Source organism: Falco cherrug, chromosome Z (genome assembly GCF_023634085.1).
Source record: "Falco cherrug isolate bFalChe1 chromosome Z, bFalChe1.pri, whole genome shotgun sequence".
NCBI classification, from domain to species: domain Eukaryota; kingdom Metazoa; phylum Chordata; class Aves; order Falconiformes; family Falconidae; genus Falco; species Falco cherrug.
The window spans coordinates 29,229,627-29,251,223 of record NC_073720.1 but is presented as its reverse complement, the minus strand read 5'-3'; the positions used below and the strand labels follow the sequence as shown (position 1 = coordinate 29,251,223).

The 21,597-nt window shown below is 42.9% G+C and overlaps 1 protein-coding gene across 3 annotated transcripts in view; it reads right to left on the bottom strand.

Moving 5' to 3' along the window:
• The window catches only part of KANK1 (KN motif and ankyrin repeat domains 1), a 130,171-nt gene that overhangs the window by 51,469 nt on the left and 57,105 nt on the right, over positions 1–21,597 (bottom strand). For 2 of the 3 annotated variants that reach the window (XM_055699139.1, XM_055699138.1), the window contains exon 3: positions 3,845–3,961. In XM_055699139.1, the coding sequence (XP_055555114.1) occupies positions 3,845–3,881 (37 nt within the window). In that variant the 5' untranslated portion in view covers positions 3,882–3,961. Of the gene's footprint in view, positions 1–3,039; positions 3,120–3,844; positions 3,962–21,597 lie in introns of those variants that run through there. The other variant, XM_005432938.4, reaches the window with a different exon arrangement.

Here is a 21,597-nt window from a genome sequence, read left to right as displayed (position 1 = left end):
AAAAAAGACCAGGGAGAACTCCGCCACCATATACAGAAAACAGTTCACTTTTGCTTTACAGCAAAGTGATGAAAGCCTTGCTATTCCAACCCCTGCAGCTTGTCCTCCTCAGGAAAACTGGAAAAGCTTTTCTTCTGTTAAAACACTTCCTCATGTCTCTGTTAAACAGATGACTGACAATTCTGTGGTCTCTGGATGCAGACCATGAGGTGCTTAGAGAAGTCAAATAAAGCAGATGTTTTCATTATGGTTAGAAACAAATATGGTTTTTAATCCTTATATTTTTTAATCAGTCTCCTATGTTTGCTTTGCTGCTTCCTTGTTTTCTACATCAGAATAAATGGAATTGGACTGGAATTTCACACCATTCCGTGCCTTTCAGAACATGTGTTTTGAAAAGAAAGTTTCAGCAAACCAGTTATTAGTGAAGGGCATAAAAATCCAGCCAGAAGTATTTCTAAACCTCCCGGTAAGTTTTAGGCTGGTGTGCACCGTGTTTTTTGTAGCTTCCTGGAGGATGTTTCTACAGCTATCACTACAGAAATGTTTGCAGAGCCTCATTAAATAGATGATTTAGGCATCAGGCCTAGTAAGCACAGAAGCTAACAATTACTGGAAGTTTCACCCAGCGGTTAATGGACACACTAATACTATTTTGAGAAAAAATTACACCTTTTTTGCTTTGTTTGTGTCTTGTACTATGCAAAGAGAAATTAATTTGTACCCTGCATCGAATCATCTCCAGCCTCCCTACAGCTCCCCACAGACGCAGGGTATTTCCCAGCTCCTGCTGCAGCTGCTCCCAGAGCATGATCTGCACTGCTTAACCCTGCAAAGTTTACCAGACTGAGCAGTAAGCTCACATGCCACCAGGGCAGACTCGAAACTGCAAATAGTTCTAACCAACTGACAGCACTCAACTGATAAAATAAAGCAAATTTTTTTTCTGAAAACGCCAATTTATCTATCACTACCATTTGACAGACTTCAGCTGTTTTCTGAGGAGATGGCACAACTTTGACAGAGCCTAATGCAAAATCAGTACCAAGTCTCCAAATCGACTTCTAAAATGTATTAAAATGAACAAATAAGCTTGCAGCTCACAGAAATACAGTTCAGTACAAGACCTCTGTGCAATGAAACCTGGAACAGAGTAATAAAACAAAACTATTGTCAGCAGCAAACAAAACTATTGACAAACAGTACTGAAGTCTAAATCACAGTCTCAGTTATTTATTTGCCACATTTAAAGTTCATGTCTTTACCAAGATATACAAGGGGCAGAAAAATTTATGATAGGTGCTTTCATGATAAACGCATCACTTGCTTTGTAGGTTATCTGGCATACACACTCACTGAAAATATTTACAACAAATATACTTCCCATAAACATACTTAAAAAAACCCCTCTATACAAATGCAAAACAGCTTGATCCTTTCCTGGAAACAAGTTCCAAATTCAAGCATTTCTCCACAGAATTTATCGGCAGTAGCAGTCCATATAGGCTTTATACAGAAAAAAAATTACCAAAATAGCACATAGGTATAATCATTTAACAGTGCAAGTACTCACATTCTCGAGTTAACCAAAGCAAACCACTGCTCCTTAGTCACCTCGTACTTGAATGCAGCTGAACATGTGGTCAAACTTGCCAAAATATTCAAGTAACATAAATGCAGCTGAGTAGTCCATAACAAGTCTTTCTAGTTCTTTTTCCTGCTGCTGATTGATTCAGAGGGTGCAGAAACACCACCCCTGAAGTTGGTCTTTCCACTCTTAGAGCTCCATGCAATTAAGAAACTTGCTTCAATACTCCAACGCCCAAATCAGTTCCTGCTCATCCAAAGGCATTTTCTCCCAGGCAGCAATGGCAGGACAACAAATCACAGGTATTTGCAGCCCATTACTCTGTCCATTGTGAACTGCTGAGGATTTGCAGACAGGGGCATATATAGCTGCATGTTAGAACGCCGGCCTCAAGGGTTTGCAAAGCCAACAAGTCCTGACAGTCTCTGTAAAATGTTGTCCAATTTAGTTTTGAATTAAATACTTGCAAGTCATTATAGCGTCTTTCTACGAATAAGGGAACAAACAGCTTCTACCCTGTAAGAAGCCTTGTTTGCATAACAATCCTGAAACTAGAACTTCATCTTGCATTAACACATCCCAGTACAAGCATTCAGCTTCTTTTAGCTTTACCTATCAGCCTACCAACGCGGGGGGGGGGGTGGGGGGGGTGCGGGGGGGGGAGGTGGAATTAGTAAAAACCAATCAGTAACACTCCCTGCACAATTTTTCTTTCCTTGTAAGCAGAGGGAATTGTTCTGCATGACTTCAGTTAAAAGCGTATTACTAAAAAAAGTCAAATTACATGGGGGGGTTTAGGCAGTAAACAGCTACAGTTAAGTCACACAACAGAAGTTTTGAAGCCTGCTTTCTCAGAAGGATTACGAAAGGCTACAAAAGGATATAGTTTCTTTCTTATAGAGTATACTTCTAATTGTATAAAAATGGGGAGGAGGGAAGAGGAAAATATCCTTTTTCATCAGTCTCAGGGTTTAACAACATCGGTAAATTTAATCTTAAATCATCAACAGATAACAATAACTCCCATGTCTTCATGTAGCTTCCACTAGCCTTTAAAAAAAGACTTCTTGTTTTGCATGAATTGCAGATGACACTCCATATTTCTAATGCCCTTCACACAAATGCTGTAATCCCTTGCACTAATTAGAACAATTCTACAGTGACCACAGTGAGTAATTTCGGATTTGTTTCCATACCAGAACATACTTTCAAAGGAGGTTGGTGCTAAAATCCCCTAGATAAGCCAGTTCTCAATGTATGTATGTCATTATCTAGCCAGTAGCATTTGAACACGAATGCATAAGCCTTAAGGGGGGGGGGGGGGGCGGGGGGCGGAGCTGAAATTTCTGATAACATGGATAACAAAAAAGATACTTAATGTTCCTTCCCAGGATATTCAAAGTGATCCCAGCAACCACAGCCTTCATTGATAAATCCATTTCCCATCATACCTACATTAGGAGGTCTCACAAGAAGCACCTGCAAGTTCCTGCCACGCACTTGAAATTTTCCATGTAATCCCACTGTGGCAGCCTCAGCTTTAGTGGGCTCAAGCTGTGTTTGCGCAGTGATCAGGAGAACACGAAAATATTGACACAACCACAGGAGGAACCTGCTGTTGTGCTGTTATCTGCAACCTCTGCCCCCTCCTGACCTGTCAGTCCTCCTCAGCAACCTTTGAACACCAAGCGATCTGTTTCAAAGCATGTCACCCAACCAAAACAGACATCTCAGGAGCTTCTTAAAATAATGAAAAAGTGAAATTAAATGAACTGAACTGAACACCTCCTCTTGATGTTGCTTGAGAAATGCTTTTAGGTTTTGCTGAGAAGCAGGAAACAAAAATCAGCCTGACGAGTAAGGGTGACCAGGAAGGGCTGGAGATTCGATGTGTAAGAGCTGGTTAATCTCACAAGTTAATTAGAGACACAGGATAACAACCACATGACTTTCTGCAGCAAACCCCTAGGCTTCTCAGAGTCTGGTGTAAGCTAGAATAGCTCCTTGAAAGCAGAGAGCGCTGCATGCTAAACAACTGAGTGCCAGTCCTTACATCTTTGCAAACACTTTATATACTTAAAATATTAGGTATGGGGGGAGGGGGGTGTGTGGCAGGACAGACAGGCTCCGATTTACCAGCAAATTAGTTTTCAGTATTTAGTTTTAACTGCTGCTACTTTCACAATTTAAGAAAAAAAAGGGTTTTTTTAAAAGAATTAATAATTCGAAGGGTGAAAAGCGTTCCAGATTAGTTACCTGTAGCGCTGCCGTTAGTATTTGCTGGGTAGGCCATGTTTGCTCAGTGACACATCCAGAGCTAGGCTGTTAGGTGTCATGCAAATACCATGCATCAAGTCCAACCAGACATGCAACCTGGAACAGACAAGAAAAAGGCAGTTAAGAACACACAATTTTAAGAAGTTAGGTACATTAAGCAGTGGACATCTCTGAGTGTTTAAAGTATCATCTTCAGTGTGGACTTCACCATAGTAGTAATTTATATTCCTCTTAATCAGTGTCCTAGCTATTACAAAATCCACAGCTGTCCTGGCGTCTGAAGCTGAATTGTGGCTCTCTGGCAACCTCCAAGGAGGACCACTGTCCTCAGCGACAATGTAGCCAGCTGAATTTGCAATTGGCCTTGGTTTTTTGGCCTGACCTCAGCTTTTTTGTGCTTGGTCCCTGGACTCCCTTGTACCACAGCAGCTTCCTCACTTTGCTGGCACATATGTAAAGTTTTAGGCTACCCAATGTTTTACACAGGCAGGGTTAGAGGATTTTTATGTAAAGACCCCCCACAGAACAGCTGTACCAGCGAGCGGGGGACCAGCTGCAATTTCTGAGCTCACACGTCCCCCATGGTAAGTGAGGGCAGAAGGACCCACTGCAGACACAGCCAAGGCCAGCACATGCATCCCCACTGCTGGACAAACCCAGCAGCTGATGGCAGCTGTGAGGACACCTGTGAGGTCAGGGAACCAGAGCTAGCTGGCAGAGACTCTGCTGGGACAGCGCACGGCTGACTGCAAGACCTGTCCCATGCAGGTCCCACTGGTGAGAGGTTTTCTGGGTGTGAGGTTTTCTGTCAACCCACATGTGGCGGATTCAGTGGAGAAGCAGTGCTTGCCAGAAGCTCAGGCTGCTGGTACAGAAAAAGGGCGGTTGCCCTGGGTGGGTGGCTGCCAAGCTAGAAGCCAAGTGAGAGGCAGGAGCAAACCCAGCAGCAGTTTTTTGGCTACCTGGCTGCTGCCTGGCTCTGCAAATCCAGCCTTGCTGGCTCTGCAGCCGTGCTCCTGCTTCTCCTCCCTGGCCCACCATAGGGGCAGCCTGATCACAACCATCATGTTCAGAGCAACAGATCTGACTAGACTGGGGCTGCAGACACACCTCCTCTTGGCTCTGCTTCAAGTTTTCTACAATCCAAACAGCATTTCATTTTGTTGACCCAGATAGGTGGAGCTTAGGTGTATGCAGAACACCCTGCTTTGCAGACCCCAGTCTGACTTAAGCTGACAGCTCCTCAACAAACCAGTCACATTTTTCCAATTAGATTTGATTTGGCTCTGACAGTACATGCATGGATGTATTTCAAAGCTAAGCAGATTAACAGAGGAAAAGAAACCCAGAAATGAATTAGTGCAAGCACCATGTGAATCTGAGTCAAAGTTGCACCAACCCATAGAGAAGCTGGCTGTCTCCTAAAAGTCAGAGGTCCACCATGCAGGCTAATACAGCTTAGCTTTCCCCTTCAAGGAACATAAGCACAAATCACTTCATTTTTAGTACAGTCCTGACATCAGTTTTCCAAGAATGCAGAAACACCTCCAATTGCAACTCCTCCTCCTCACACTCTGCCATATATTCTTAAATTTACAATCTCTTGTTCAACGGAGGGCAGGACATGAAGCCATGATAAAGATTGTACAAGCAAAAGACTACAAACAACAAAATAAACAGGCATCAAACACAGACCCTGACATAGAGGCCCATCACAAGATTCTAGGTGTAAGAATAATCATCAGATGTCTGAAACAATGAAGCACAGAGAAAAAAAAGCAGAAAGGCATGTTGCTGGCCCAGTCTGCAGCCAGGTCCAAAGTTTGAAACCTATGAGCTTTTAGGAAAATATTAACTACTTCCTTTCAAATGAAGAAATTTTCAAGAATCACTTCCATCTCTGCTATTGCCATCAGGATATAAAGTTATGTTTGCAGTTCAAGAAAGGCAATTTTTACTGAGTCACAATGAACACTTACTCAAAAATTATTATCTGTCTCCATGTTAACTTTCTCAGGACAGTCACTGTCTCAGGGCAGGCTGCACTTTGCTGGACACAGACTCTACCAGCAATGCACCCAAGCGTAAACCAGGGCTGAATTAATTCACCCACTTCTAATTTGTTCAGCACAGCTCTGTGCTTCTCATTAGTGCTGTAAACAGGTGTGCTTCCCTGCTTTCGTTATGCTTATTGTACAGTGCTGCAGCAGAAGTCTTGCACCATTGTATACACAGTGTCTAAACATAGCTCTTGCTTTATCAGGCAATTCATGTTCCGCCACTCTGCTGTTTCCTATCCCTCTAGAAGCAAAGAAAGCTCAAAGGAGGCTGCTCAGGAAACCTGACCCAAGATTTGCATCCATCTGGCCAAAGTCCTCCAGAGTCCTGTCTCAGTGCTCCTGCAGAGCTGGATGTTAGCTGGTTGCCTGCACTTGCTCAGCTTGCAATACTAGCTGCACCACCAGCTGCACCACCACTAACACTGGTACAAAGGGAGATGTGAGAGTATGCACCCAGGGATGGGTACAAGCAGATGGATGGGAGGGGGCCTTGCAGGGTCCCACTTGGACCCACCTCTTTTAGGTGCAATGCAGTCCCAAATGAAAGCAGGTCAACCACCGAAGTGAGCCCCAACTTAAAACCCATGCTTTGGCGTGCCTGGAAACTCATCATGGGTTTAAAAGTAAAACCTGTTAGGCTCCATCCTATCCGTTTCAAAAACACTAGGCACCATCACAGGCACACATGAGGAGAGCTTCCCAATAACGAGAACCAAATGCAATTGAGGTAAGAACTGACATAAAATTAATAAAGACACTGCTGAAAGCCAAAACAGAGCCTCAGGTCTGCATTTTGTTGTGGCTTAGAGAGATATAATTGACCTGGTACAAATTCCCTTCTAGGTACACTTCTATTGGTTTCAAAACTGTGCAGGCTTAAGTATCTCCATTAAGAAACAAGTTCACCTCTACTTAAAACAGTGATGCTTCTGAGCTTAAGTGAGGATTAATAAAATAATCTAGGAAGCAAAGTCAGTCCAACAGATAGGAGAAAAGAAGAAAAAAAAAAAAGAGAAGAACATAGGGTCTAGTAATTTGCTAGCTAAGGTAAGTGGAAGAATTAGCTCTTTTCTTTTTTTTTTTTCCTTAGATGAAATGCAGCTGCAGATGACAACCTGCCTATTAAGCAGCTGTTAAAAGTATGGAAAAAATCTGACCTAGCTCAAAAGACTGATGGAGGAAGGGAATTCAAACTGCTTTGAGCCACAACAATACGTTGTGAACCTAATTTCTGAAATTGCACTGACACATACATGGAGCATTTTTAGAAAGGTATTGCCTGTGATCCCCCAGCAACACACACCCCAACAGCTGCACTTTGCAGGAGTCCCTCATGTGAGCAAGGCACAGGATGACACCAGAGGCCAGCTAGAATACACAGAAAAGGAACATCTAGCCTGCTTTACAGCAAAGCATGTTCTCCAGCACAGACTTCTTACAAAAGAAAATCTGTAGACGAGCTTATATATTCCATTCTGAACTCTTCAAATTTCTCCCCATGTGTTTTTACATGCTCACCCCATGCATGCCTGTGAATACTGTGATTTACAGACCCTAGGGCAAATGCAAAACAAGCAGAGACTAGCTATATGAAGTGTTATTGCTCAATGAAGCAGTTGTTTATAAAGTGTTTTGAATGAGATATTCAAACTCTCTTCTGCCCTGAGGTTCAATAGCAGAAACCTTAAACACACATGATCCTCAGTTTCTACAAACTATCACGACACCCAAGCTTTTACGTTTTTTTTCTTTAGACAGAACATAAAGCCTATGTCTTAATCCTGTCCTAATCACAAGTGACAAGAACCTTGCTCCTCCTTTGTGCTGCATCTTGTCAGGTCACCTACACCTATTTGTGCACCAGAAATATCTATGTACATATGCATCAGTTCTGGCATCCACATAGCAGAGCTGTAGACTCAGGGGGCACAGACCTTGTAGGAAATCCAGGCTCCTGCTTTAGCCCGGTGTTTGCAAGACCAGCTTAAGACACAAAACAGTTGAGATTTTGATATAAGAGCAGTTGTAGAATGGTTTCTTGGCCACACAGTAATTAGAAGAGAAATATAACTCAATTCTTAGCCCAGAAAAACAATCATGAAAGTTGTCCTGTCCAGGGGCCGCAGTCACACGTGGGAAATGGTGATGTGCACATGCTTGTTTGTGGGATTCAAGAAGACAGGCCTTGGCTTCCCAGGCAACAGCGCTTTAGGCTAAGTAGATATGCATATAAATTTTCTTTTTTCTCATGGCCCGCACAGACTGTTAAGAGTAAATGGTCATGTCAGCCACTCCGCACAAGCTCCAGATCTGCAGATATCCTGAACCACTCACAGGGTGAGTGTGGCTGATACACCAAGATGCTACTGCTTAATATCTGGACTAAAATGGGGAGCATTGTGGGGCAGAGCTGTGCAGGATTCAGGCGTACCAGCTCCCAGTTGTTCAGGTGGATGTAGTCAGAGGATGGTCCCTGGAGGGAAACCAGCTCTGCAATCCTGTCCAGCAAGTGCAAAGCGGAGATTAAGTAGACCTGGGATAGAGAGGTTTGACAAGTCAACCCATGAGATGCAACACAGGAGGAAGAACTGGTACTGCTCCATTCCTGTTACACATCAGTGCAACAAGACTTCTGCCTGACACTTCCCTCTCACTTGTGAGCTGTCCAGGCAGTAGAACTCGCTCAGTTTCATTCTGAAAGATGCTGATAACATTTGCAAACAAAAGCCAAGACACATGCAAAACCCACCTAAACACACTGGTAATTTCTGTAGCTGCAAGAAGAAATAGGTACTGGAAATCCCTCCTGCTCAGCCAGAGGGGCAAGCACTTTCCAAACTTGTGCAGCTCTACAGTAAACAGGAATGTCTGCAACCTAATTTGTACCCTCAACCAAATATGCCAGGCACAATTTAGATGAAGCAAGGGCTGAAGCCAGCAACAGCAAAAGAGAAAGTATGCAGGGAGTTGCTCTGTGGTTGGTATCTACCCTGGGAGAATGACTGTGTATCTCACTGATACTTTCTTTTCAGTCTTACCCCTGATGTGGTTGTGTTCTTCTTATCCATATGTTTATCAAAACAGGGGGCCAACAGACTGAGAAGCAAAGTTTATAAGGCAGAAAACTTTTGCTGGTTTTGTTGTTTCTTAAATTTAAAAACCAAGTAAGAATGCAGGCATGTGGATTTTTTTCAGGTCAGACACACAGCAGTCAGCTTTGAGATAAGAGTAAACTGTGAACAATTATAAATTTCCCTTAATTATTTAATCATGCAACAATTTACCCATTCACATACTTTCTAGAGCAAATGCCTTTTTAATGTTGAATCCAAATCACAAGCAAAACTATGCAAGTTCAGTTGCTGCCTAAGTCTGACTAACTGAACAAAATAAATCACTAGCACAGGCTGTTTGCCTAGGCCACCCTAAAATGCAAAAGTAAAAATTCCCTGGGATCAGTGTTTCTTGCAGCCTCTCTCAGGCAGCAGCCTGTTGTGATTCAGCCTCCTCCATCAACAGACATGATCCAGAGCCGATTCTTCCTATATGCAATATGACAGGCAATTTATATTGGACTATATTTAACAAAGCAACCAAAAAAAAAGCCACCTCTCACTATGGTATATTTTTTTTCTGCAGGATCTGCAGTACGCTGGGAGCAAAAGAAGCCTTGTAAATCCTTTAAACAGGCAAGTTAATTAACAAGATATGGCTACGGTCAGCATTAATTTACCTGCCTGCCTTCCTCACTCCCTCCACATATGGCATTGGCCTGTAAAAGGCCTCTCTTTACAACACAGCTCCAGGCAAAAGCTGAGCTAAGCTCTGGTAGAAAGGGAGTGATGGCTCAGAAACTCTGGGACCTGAGTCAGCAAGCTGAAAGAACAGTCAGAGTGCTCCCAGCCAGGGCACGTGCTTCCCTTCTGCCACAAAACCAAAAAAAATCAGACCTGACTCTTGAGCTTTATTGCTTTTGAACCACAAACTCCCAACTACTGCAATGCCAGGCTCTTATTTCTTAAGTTATGTTGGAATTAACCATTAGTCATTTTCATTGGGATGTCCTAAATTGTCTTCCCCCTCTCTGAAGCAGACTTGCATTAAGCTCTCCACCTGGTTGGTTACTTCTGCAAGCAGAGAATAAATGCACAACCTTCAGCAACAAAACTGTCTAAGAGGTTTTCTTCTGCACACATGAAAACAGTCTCCTCCTCATCCCCTGAGCTGAGCTTCTGCAAAGTTTCTGCTTCAGTCTCCCCAGCCACCTTACTGCACAGGAGCCAGGCTTTACTGGGCAGTTTTTGGTGCAGAAAATGCCTCAGAAAATGGACATATATGAAACTCTTTCAGAAATCATTGCATCCTTCTAGCTACCCTAAATAACAGCAATTTTCTGAATCCCTCCCCAGTATTGCTTTGTCATGTTTCTTAGCGATACCAGCAATGCTCTTCTACCATCAGCTGTTGGGTTTTAGTTTCCCTTCATACGGAATTTCCAAATGGGTCTGGAGGATCCAGAAAAGAAATCAGCTGTTCCGCACAAGCTACTCATTGACTTGCTGGTACCAAGCAACAGGGGAAGGATTTCTAAATACTACCCAACAGACACAACAGTAACAAACATCTTGTGAAGCCAGACAAAATAGTCCATCTAGTTCAATAGTGGCAACAAGAGATCCTATTTAAGGAGCGTGCACATGCCTGATGGTGAGTCTATGCTTCTGTGCTCTTCTGGCACCAATGGTTGGATTGTGAATATCTAAAGGTATCTCCTTATTGTGTTATTTCAATACCACATAAATTGCCTGTGAATTTGACTAGCTCTTTTCTGACCCTGCCAATGCTGCCTGCCTATGCTGCTTCATGGGGTGGGAAGTCCCAGTCTGTCAATACTCAGTACATACACTGTTCTTGTTGTAAACTGATATCCTACAAATTTTACCGAATGCCACCAAATTCTTGCATTGCAGGGTTTGGTGAGCATCAGTGCAGATTCATCTTATGCACACCCTTTGTGATTTTATAAACCTCAATCTTCTCTCCCAGCTCATATGGCAACTCCCATCTCCAGATCATTTTACTTGCCCTGTTTGTACCCTTCCATGTATATTCACCATACAGAAGACCCTTGCCATGAACAGCATCTTACTAAAAAATTGTCTGCAAGAACAATCTTACAAAATAGGGTAAAGTACATTCAATACTTCTCTTAGCATAAATGAGATTGGCTCTAACAACCAGCTAATACATGGGAAGGAAACCCTCGGTTTTAGTAATTTTTGTCAAACAAGAGAAGAGTTAAAACAAACCAGAACTTACCTGCAGCACAAGCAGTTTTCCCTAGTATAGGCCAGAGGTTGGACACAGCCCTCCCAACGATCCCAAACGCACATCAGGTTAGCCTAACAGACTTCAGGTAACCATACCTGTTCTCCGAGATCCAGCAGGCTCACTGTCAGCCAGGAGTAGCAACTCTTACTATTTTCTCACTATCAGGATTAGCGTTCATTGGTAAAAGGAAGCCTGTATGGAATCTGTACATCATAGGTGGCATGCTTTTGTCACTCCTGATAAAGAGAACACCCAGTCTATATAGAACCAGGCTAAAATCTTCTTGCTTTGTCCAGTCTGTTGCGTGGTGGCCTATATCTAATGTGCAAGAGCATGATCTTTGCTCAAGTGCAGTGAGCCTGAACATGGACAGGTAAGTTTAGATGATACCCATCACATAGTGCTGCAAGGCCCCCCCCACACCCTGCAAATGTTCCCAGACTACCTATCTCTTCTAGTAATCGTTCTTGACATCATTGCCATCACGTTATGTTACAGAAGCAAAAAACCCAAACCTTCAGAAGGTTCCACAGTGTTGTAACTCAGAAACCAATTTCTGTTTATATTAGGGGGGTGGGATGTGGAGTGGGGGATCAACTAGAAAAAGAAAAACAATTCAGGTAGAAAAACACAACTTTTTTTTTAGAACTGAAATTCCTAACAGGTGATGTAGAAGACACTCCCTTTGATTTATGCCAGTGAATAATGAGTCATATGAAAGCACATGAATTCAGGCCAGTATGGTATTGCTATGGGTTGTAATGCTTGCTGCGACAGGGAGCCCCGAGGATGCAACTGGGCTATCCACATTTTTCTTGTGGAGAAGCAGGAGGGCTGAGACTTCCACGGCTTGAAGTAGTTCAGTCTGATGATTCTTAAAGAGGGAAATGAAACAACACGTATGCTGGGCAGTGTTTTCATCTACCGTGATAAAGACCCAAATCCAGCATCGAGAACAAATAAAAAGGCTTCCAGAACAGGCCTTAAATTAGAAGAGGAAAAAATGTATATTGGGGATGATGCATGCATGCCAGCTGCAGTGTACCTGTGGCCTCCCCGTGCTGACAACCCCAGAGCTGCTGTGCCTGGCAGAAGAAGCAGTCCCATTTTCTCTTCTACAGCATGTACATAAACTACCCATAACATCTGTTCACTAAGTGGGGCAGGATGAAACACAGCATCCTTTCCACTCTTTTGGCTTGAAACATTAAAGTTGAATAACTGTGGTAAAACCACATCTGCAGATTCAAATAGTTTTAAATGAATTTGCTTATTTAAAGTGAATTTAAAGGTAGATAAACTTGAAAGTTGAGATTAATAAACCAGTCAATGATGTTTATAAACAGCTTATGAAATGCACTATGATCTCATTTAGACTTTCCATCTAAGACAAGTTGTAAGGATTTTAAAGCAGAGACTCTAGTAAATGGACAAATTTAAATCTTCTACAAAGTGCTCAAGAATTTAGTATTTGGTGACATTTCATAATCAGTGGCACAGGTGTGAAAGACTGCCAAATCTCAGTCTGTCTCTTCTGATTTTAGGTCTGAGATTCTACACATAGTCAGAGCAACCATAAATCTGCTATGACAAAAGGGTGGCATGCATTGCAACCACAATTGCTGCAGGACAATTGGTAAGTTCAAAGACTTGTCTAGGCAGCATCTGCCCGTGTAGCTCTGCCATGGTGGTCCCAGCTGAATGTCTATCTTTACACGAGACAGCTCCAGCAGCCGATCAGCTTTGTTTCCATCTAGCCCTAGATGCTGCTTGCTGCCCCAAAACAACATCCAAACCCCGGCAGCTCTTTTCTTTTCCTACTAATAAGGGTACTGTGGACTTCAGTATCAACCAGTCCCTACCATATAGGAACAGAGAAATTACGGGCTTTTTCCACAGTGAAAATGGAAAACTATGGGCAAGGAGACAAAGTTGCAAGGGCCAGCCTCTCTCTTTTCCTCTACCACAGTTTACAACAGGGGACTGTAAAGTCCTACTCTGCACATGACTCTACAGCCCACACCAACAACATCCATCACCAGTAAGTGTTAGACTGCATCTACAACCTCAATATTAACATGGGCCCATTTCCCTTTAAGTTGCTATGGCCCTATGGAAACACAAGGGGATCCCCACCCCTCCCAACTTTTCCATTGCACTGAGACCACAAACATGCAGCTTCAGCTTGGCCAGGGAACACACTCAAGACATCCTCCAAGCTGCTTTCCCCTCCTACCCCATCATACAGCATCCCTCAGGAACAGCCAGCATGTGTCCACAGTTTTTCTTGCCACCTCCCCTGGCCACAGACCACTCTGAGGCTTTTTGCACTCGTTGCAGGGGTGAGCAGGTTTCTCTTGTTCCTCCTCCAAAGCCACCATCTCCACGTCACAGCCTGGGGCCTGCAAGGCTGCACATTGTGGCAGAAGGGACATGGGATTTCATGGCAGCAAAAACCTGTCAGCCACCTCACCACAGGCAAAACTGCCTCTTGTTACTGAGCATGCAAAAAGTCACCAAACCCAATCAACATTTTGACCTGAAGCTGGCATGAACCAACTGGAGACCACCTGGCAGCACCTGCAGCAGAGCACAGTGGAGCCAGCCTATCTGGGCATCTCCAAACTCCTCCTGCTTAACAGCTTGCACAGAAACACTTGTCAGCTTTCTGCAAGTGAGGTACTGCCTCTGCCTTGCGTGTAGCCACCTGCAGAGAACTTACCTAAGGAGGGGACCACAAGTTGGGGCAACGCACTTGTCCCTCACAGGGGGTGTTCCTCTCTGCCAGCTAGTCAAACTAATATCAAAACAACCTGTTCCTAATGCTCAGGGACTTTGTCACTTAATCAGAGTAATTTAAGTTAGCATAGAGTTCACAAAACTTCTCCTCCTCCTCCACAGAGAGAGGGTGAGCTAATGCTTGCATTAATGATCCAAAGCATCTTCTCATGCTCATGCCCCCCTTCTTTTTTGAACAGGTGGAGAGTGTAAAGTTCTGAGATCGACGATGCACATGGAAGTGTGCTGATTGATTAATTGCACAAGAACTTTTCACCTCGGGGAGCCAGGCATTAAAACTCAGTGAATTACGTCTCTCTTACAAATTATGATCCAAGGCCCTGCACCTGGTTGCTAGCATGATGTACACACTGCTCTGCCACAGGGTGCCAGGAAGGAGAGATGCTCACGCAAGTGGGTATCCAGCTGTCGGGACAAGGGTAGTACTGCTGCCATGCACAGCACTGAGGACCTTCAGCACTGTGAACATTTTTGCACCAGTCAGTCACATCCCAATAAACTCAGCTTTCATTCAAATTGTCTATCAGCCAAAAATACATCTTGGCGCTGACACAAGCAGGCACACTCTATGAACAAGGGGCCATCTATTTCTTACAGCACACATCAAGCTAGAATCAAATTTGTAATTCTCCAAATGACATACAGATCTGGAAGTCGCCTTCTTATAACTCTGAGATAGTGGATCAAGTCCAGTACAAACTGCAAAAACAGTACCTTTCTATGGAGATCTATAAATATCTTACCTTTAAAATACTTCTGATTGATTTATTAGTATAGCAGCACATTAATAAAGAAATAGCAAAACAAGATGTATCTTTATCAGTCATCATATGAGCACATGGGCATAAATAGATGGCAGTGCATCTTTCACCGCTAATGAAACTCTAGAAAAAAAGTAATACAAGAGCTTAACCTTCTAAAGAGCAGCACAGCAGGACTGTCAATGAAACAATGCATTTTCAATGTGATTCATGTGTTATTTTGCAGGCGGCCACTCCCAGGCAGGAAACTACGTGGCATATATAGAACTAAAACTAAATCAAATCATCTTAGCAACAAAAAAATGGCTTTTATATTCACTCGCATTATCCAGAGAGCAAAAGAAGCTGCTGCACAACTACCAATGCCCTCCTCAAACTATACGACCAAAGTCCTAGCAGAGGCACACTTCCTTTGTTGAGATTATCATTATACATTATTATCCACCTACCCATTCCCCAGGAAGCTAAGCTGTATTTTGACTCTCCCCAGCCCCAGCACCTATGGATTTGTGATAAACCCTCAGCCACAGCGAACAAATCAACACAGAGTTAAAAGCAGATCCATCTGTTTTCTTGGAAGAACTGCAAAATATAAAATCCACAACTTATTTATACCTTCCCCCCCCCCCCTTTTCCCTCATTTCATGCATAATCAAGAACAGAGCAGCTGAATTTGAACAAGGTCTGTCCCAGTCAGAGCAGCTGAATTTGAACAAGGTCTGTCCCAGTCAGACAGGAAAAGTTTTGAAGATCCAGTTTCTGTTTTTATGGGTCCCTTTATTACATGCAGCCAGTGTAATTTCCCTACAAAGCCTAAACCCACCCCTTTTTAGTGATACAGATAATCTTTTACTGATTTTAAATCTTGAGAAATGCTTTTATAGGGGAAGGGTGTTACAGCAGAAGTTCTCTCCCTGGCTTTTACCTTAGATATGCTGAAGCTTTTTCTCCCCTACCTTACTTATTTGGAGGAACTACTTATTTTCACTATTTCTGTCACAAAGGTTGCATGCACCTTATCTAGGGAGAATCACAGGATGGTCAATTGGAAGGAACCTCTGAAGATCATCTAGTCCAACCCCCTGCCAAAGCAGGTTGCACAGAATTGTGTCCCCATGGGTTCTGAATGTCTCCAGAGAAGGAGACTCCACAACCCCTCTGGGCAGCCTGTTCCAGTGCTGTCACCATCAAAGTAAAGAAGCTCTTCCTCATATTCACATTGAACTTCCTATTTTTCAGGGTTTTGCCCACTGCCCCTTGTCCTGTCACTTGGCACAACTGAAAAGAGCCTGGCCCCATCCTCTTGACACTACTCTCCCTTAAGATATTTGTAGACATTGGTAAGATCCCCTCTCAGTCTTCTCTTCTCCATGCTAAAGAGGCCCAGCTCTCTCAGTCTTTCCTCATAAGGGGGATGCTCCACTCCCCTCATCATCTTTTTACCCTCTGCTGGACCCTCTCCAGTAATTCCCTGTCTCTCTTGAACTGGGGAGCCCAGAACTGGACACAGCACTCCAGATGCAGCCTCACCGCGGCAGAGCAGAGGGCAAGGATCAGCTCCCTGCCTCTGCTGACCACGCTCCTCCTCATGCACCCCAGGATCCCACTGGCCACCTTGGCCACCAGGGCACACTGCTGGCTCATGGGCAACTTGCTGTTGACCAGACCTCCCAGGCCCTTCTCTACAGAGCTGCCTTCTGGCAGGTCAACCCCCAAGCCCCAGCCTGTGCTGGTGTGTGGGGTTGTTCCGCCCCAGGTGCAGGACCCTACACTTGCCCTTGTTGAACTTCATTAGGTTCCTCTCCACCCAGCTCCCCAGCCTGTCCCGGTCCTGCTGAATGGCAGCGCAGCCTGCTGGGGTATCAGCCACTGCTCCCAGTTTAGTGTCATCAGCAAACTGGCTGAGGGTGCACTCTGTGCCTGCGTCCAGGTCCCTGATGAGCGAGTTGAACAGGACTGGAGCAGCACTGAGCCCGGGCACAGCGCTGGCCTCAGCCTCCAGCCAGGCTCTGCGCCGCTGATCACAGCCCCCCGGGCTCTGCCGTCCAGCCAGTTCTCAATCCACCTCTCTGTCCGCTCACCTGACCCACACTCCTGAGCTTACCTGGGAGGCTGTTGTGGGAGACTGTGTCAGAAGCCTTGCTGAGGTCAAGGTAGCTACATCCACTGCTCTCCCCTCGTCTGCCCAGCCAGTCACTCCATCACAGAAAGCCATGACGGAACCAGCCCTAATTTTTACTTGCTCCCATTCCTCAGAACAACAGGTCCACTGCTGAAAAGCAAGCAATGGGAACTGGTACACATCTACACATTTTTACTGACAGGGAAGAGGACAGACAGCCATAAATGTTACAAGACGGCATGACACATTAGGATTAAAGACTTTTGCAAATACTTTTCCTACTATTATCTTTAATTTCTTAATTTTCTAAAGCCATGTAATCGCATATAAGGAAATATTAACTTTTACCCTTTGCTCCTTTCTGCTGTACTGGAATGGCTTTTTTTTTTTTTTTTTCTCCTCACAATACAATAGCAAAAGCAAGCACTGAGGTTACAATTGAACTTCTGTCGACACATTTATCACTATTTATTAATCCATGTTTTGCCCTTTGTTTCTGACAATGTATATCTAATAGCAAAACACTGCCAAGAAAATGAACAAAAAGAAGGCAGCATGCTGACATTAACCTGCAGTGAGGATTCAAAAGCAGAAAAGGTGTAAGCTAGGCAAAAGTTTCCTTAAGTAAACATTTCATTTTCCATTCCCTACTTCTAAATACCATTACATATCTTAGATATACATACTTACACATTGGGCATATCCACTGTGCCATTAAGCAATACCGTAAATAAAAGATTAAGAAATTAGATTGCACAGTATTTAGAAATATTCTACATTTTCCTACTCAAAAAAGCAGTTCCACTTTCAGGGAGGAAGGCTTCCAGCAAGGTGAAAGCTCTCTGCAATTGTTTAAGCTGGGGAAACACCCTGTTGAGAAAAATATTTTATTTTCAAAGACTACAAAAGTACAAAAACTGTTATTGCCTACCTCTACCAGTACAGAAATACCAGCATGAAATACTAACTTGTAAACAGGGTAACAAATTTTCCAACATGGTAAAAGGATATCTGCTTCACCAGAAAAATGTAAAGAGAGGAGAGAAGAAATATCAAGAAAACTATGCTAAGACAAAGTTTGTGGAAGAACTGAAATGTTGAACACTGTGTATGAATTTTTATTTTAATGTTCTGATTCAAGAAGTAGACTATATTTATATATGTAACTGAATATTACAATTCAAGTGTTTATTTTATATATATTGTTTTAAAGCATATTTAGAACTGGAAAAAAGAATACAAAAAAAGATTAAAAAGTTATCCTCAGTTATCTGAGGACATGAACAGATTTCACTATGTTTCTTACCTGCTACCATCACACTGAACTCCAACTACTATGAAAACAGGACATTACCAAGAATGAGAAAAGGCTGGCTAGGTCACATCACAATAAAGTTCTTAAAGGGTGAAAGCCAGCATTAATTCCCTCCTAAGTGTAACTAAAATTCACTACATAATAGCTCAGGCACAAGGACACATAGACAAGCACTATTTTCATCAGCAACTGTCAAGTAAGGCATGCTCTTTAAGGGCCAATTTTAAGAAAGGTAAGTAGCGCTTAAATAACAAAACTCCTTAGTCAATTTCTTCAGTTTACATTGTCTCTACTCCCACGAAATTGGGAAAGAAGATGGTAAACGTGGACAGATCTGAACTGTTGCTCAAGCCTTACTGGGCACCATACATCTCACAAATTGATATGCCAAGTCACACCATGTTCTCGTGACTGTGAACTACTCTCACAACTGATAGCAAATAAAGAACTGGATGATTGCAAACTAGCCTTAACTGAAGTTCAGTAGCTGCAGCATAAAACCTCACAACTTTGTATGCACCTCTACTTGTTTGAAATTAGCCCTTAGCTAGCTTTAAGAGAATTGTCATATTTGTCTTTTGGTGCATAAATCACACAGCAACAGTTGCTTTAAAACAATAATTAGATTAGCTATGATTACTGCTGATATTTGTAGTGGGTAGCTTTTTTTTAAAAAAAATAGGTTTGGGCTTATACATCGCAGGTACCAGAACACATTCTTGAGTAAGTGCAATAGGCACAGGAAAGTTTAACTTAGCAGTGGATGCTGCAACTACAAAAAGTAGACTGCAGATCTTCAGAGGTATTCAGCATTTCATTTGCCTTAGGGTGTCCACGTAGGACTTGCAGAAGCAGCAGAGGGCTTTCAAAGCATGCTCAGAGAACTGCTGATAATTACAGCAGGGGGTCCCTGAGCCAAAATAGATGGGAATATCCCTGTCTGTGAGCTAGTCTGCTCCCAGGTGCAGGGAAAGGACAAGCATAAAAAGCAGTCAAATTCCTTTGCATGATGTTAAAGAGCAACACTTCTCGTTCCATAACTGATGGGATTTTTGCCTCAAGTGGGAGGTGGCCTTTCACACAAAAGCTATAAAGGTACATCAATATTTTCAATGTGCCTCCCACCACCACCTCCCCACAAATTCAGCAATGCCCACAAATATACAGCTCTGCACAGCATCTGCCTCTCTCTGCTGAGAGCTTGAGGCAGCTGGCCTTGCTGCAGGACAGCTCATAAACCCTGACACCCTATATATGGTGACCGACAGTTACTCTGGCGGTGCTCACTTATGGTAGTATATTTTGGAGTTCAGCAGTTTTAAACTCATATTGAAATAAAGACAGCTGTGTATGTGAACGCCACTCTATCACCTCCCCTCCTGAAGTATTTTTGCAGGCAGCTATGCCCCAAAAAGCTACAGACACAACCCCCCCCAAAAGTGCCAATTAGCAAGTATGTGGGAAGGGGAGACTGAAAAGGCGTAACACTTGGTGGTGGCCGCTCTTTGCTGGAAAAGCCAAAGTATTAAAGGTAAAAATAACGTTTAAAAAAGGCAGCTTTGAGAAATTCCACTGTATTTTGATGACTTGCAGCAATGATAAGTGGCAGAAGGAAAGTGACTGTTGGGACAGCATTTGGTTGTCAGCAGCACACGGGTTGCTGAGAGAAAGTGGGACAGAACAGCAGGAATCACTTCCCATACTCTCTAGATCTGTGAAGACACCAGCCAGCCCCTCCCAGAAGCTGCGAGAACAGTACTTATTTACATTGCTGCCACAATAAAATAGCATTCAAAAGCAACAATGAAGATATAACACCCTTAAAAAATATCTCTAGGAATCACAGCTACTCTATGCATATGAATATTATCTGTAAATATATATATATCATCTTATTAAAAAGTGTTGATAAATACTGCAAGTTAGTGTTGACGCACGATGGAAAGAGACAACTACTGTCTAAAGATGTAATTATTTCCTCCCTGTGAACAACTTTCAAGGCCTTAGTTACACTACAAATAAATATTGCCGATTGAGTATTGTACTTAAGAAATTACACATTAAGCAATTTGCCTCTTTCTGAAGGAAGAACAAAATAAAACCAGAGATACAACCAGAAGCCCAAAGATACTGGACAGTTCTTAAAAAACATTATGGATTTCATCTATTCATCCTGCAGAGAGAAATACTGTAGGAAAACACGTTCCATGGACCACTGTGCTCATCTGTGTCATCACTTGCTACGAGGATGACAGATACGTGAGCTCCTTCCTCTGCAACACTGAGAAGCACTGGTCTTACCAATACAAGCTGCTGCACAGCTGAGTACTGCATAGAGCACATCTTAAAATGCATTCAGGGCTGCTGAATGCCATCCTCTCTCCAAAACTGGGACAGACTCACTCTCCACAGTGCACTTACAAGTCTGTGTGGTATTCACAGAGTGGTAGCTGTATGGCTTGTCTAGGTATAAAGGAACCGTGAAACACCTGACCACAATGAAAAACAGTATCTCTGAATAATAAATATTTCAGAATAATACCAAAACAGAATATTTCAGATCGAAACAAGATAATTTCCACAAGAACAAAAGTTATGTCCAGTGCACCCAGTGGTGATCACGTTTTCTACAAAAATCAGTTTTGTTTTGCTTTTTTAAACAGACTTTCTTAATTCCAGAAGGTGAGACCTCATGAAAAAGCTTACAGTATCATCCTCTTCAGCATTCAAACACTGATTAATGGCAGTAAGAGTTCCCTTCTAACATTCAAACCACGATGCTTAAAACTTGTTTTCAGGACGCTATGAAGGAATTAAATATTTTTTTAAGCTTCTGTTGTCAAGGCAGAGAGCTTCTGATTACCATCAGGTGGAACCTACACAGTTTATTACCAAATTTGCCAAAATCATCAGTGGGCATAGCAATACACACTTCTACAAGGCAGACACTAAAGAGGCATGGGAGGGGAACAGACCTCAGACTTCTCAATATGCCTCACGGCCGGCTGTGTTTTGCACCAGCTCAGTTACAGGATGGGTGGAAATCTGCATTAAGTAGAAGTAGGAGGAATAAAGAACAGGAATAAAAGATAACCAAATCACCCAGTGAAGGTGTTTGAATTATTTCCTGCCAACTGTCTTACCCCAACCTCTAATTCTAGACAAGATTTATTGATATTATTGATTTATTATCTTTATTCTTTACATCCTAATCTTGATGTTACCAGATCTGCTGATTAAATGAAATTTATTAATGTATATTATGACATCAAAGTGTATCACGTTGACTTGTGGCAGGCTTGCGCTAGTTTTAGATTTTCTTCAGAAAATTTCTGAGCCTCTAT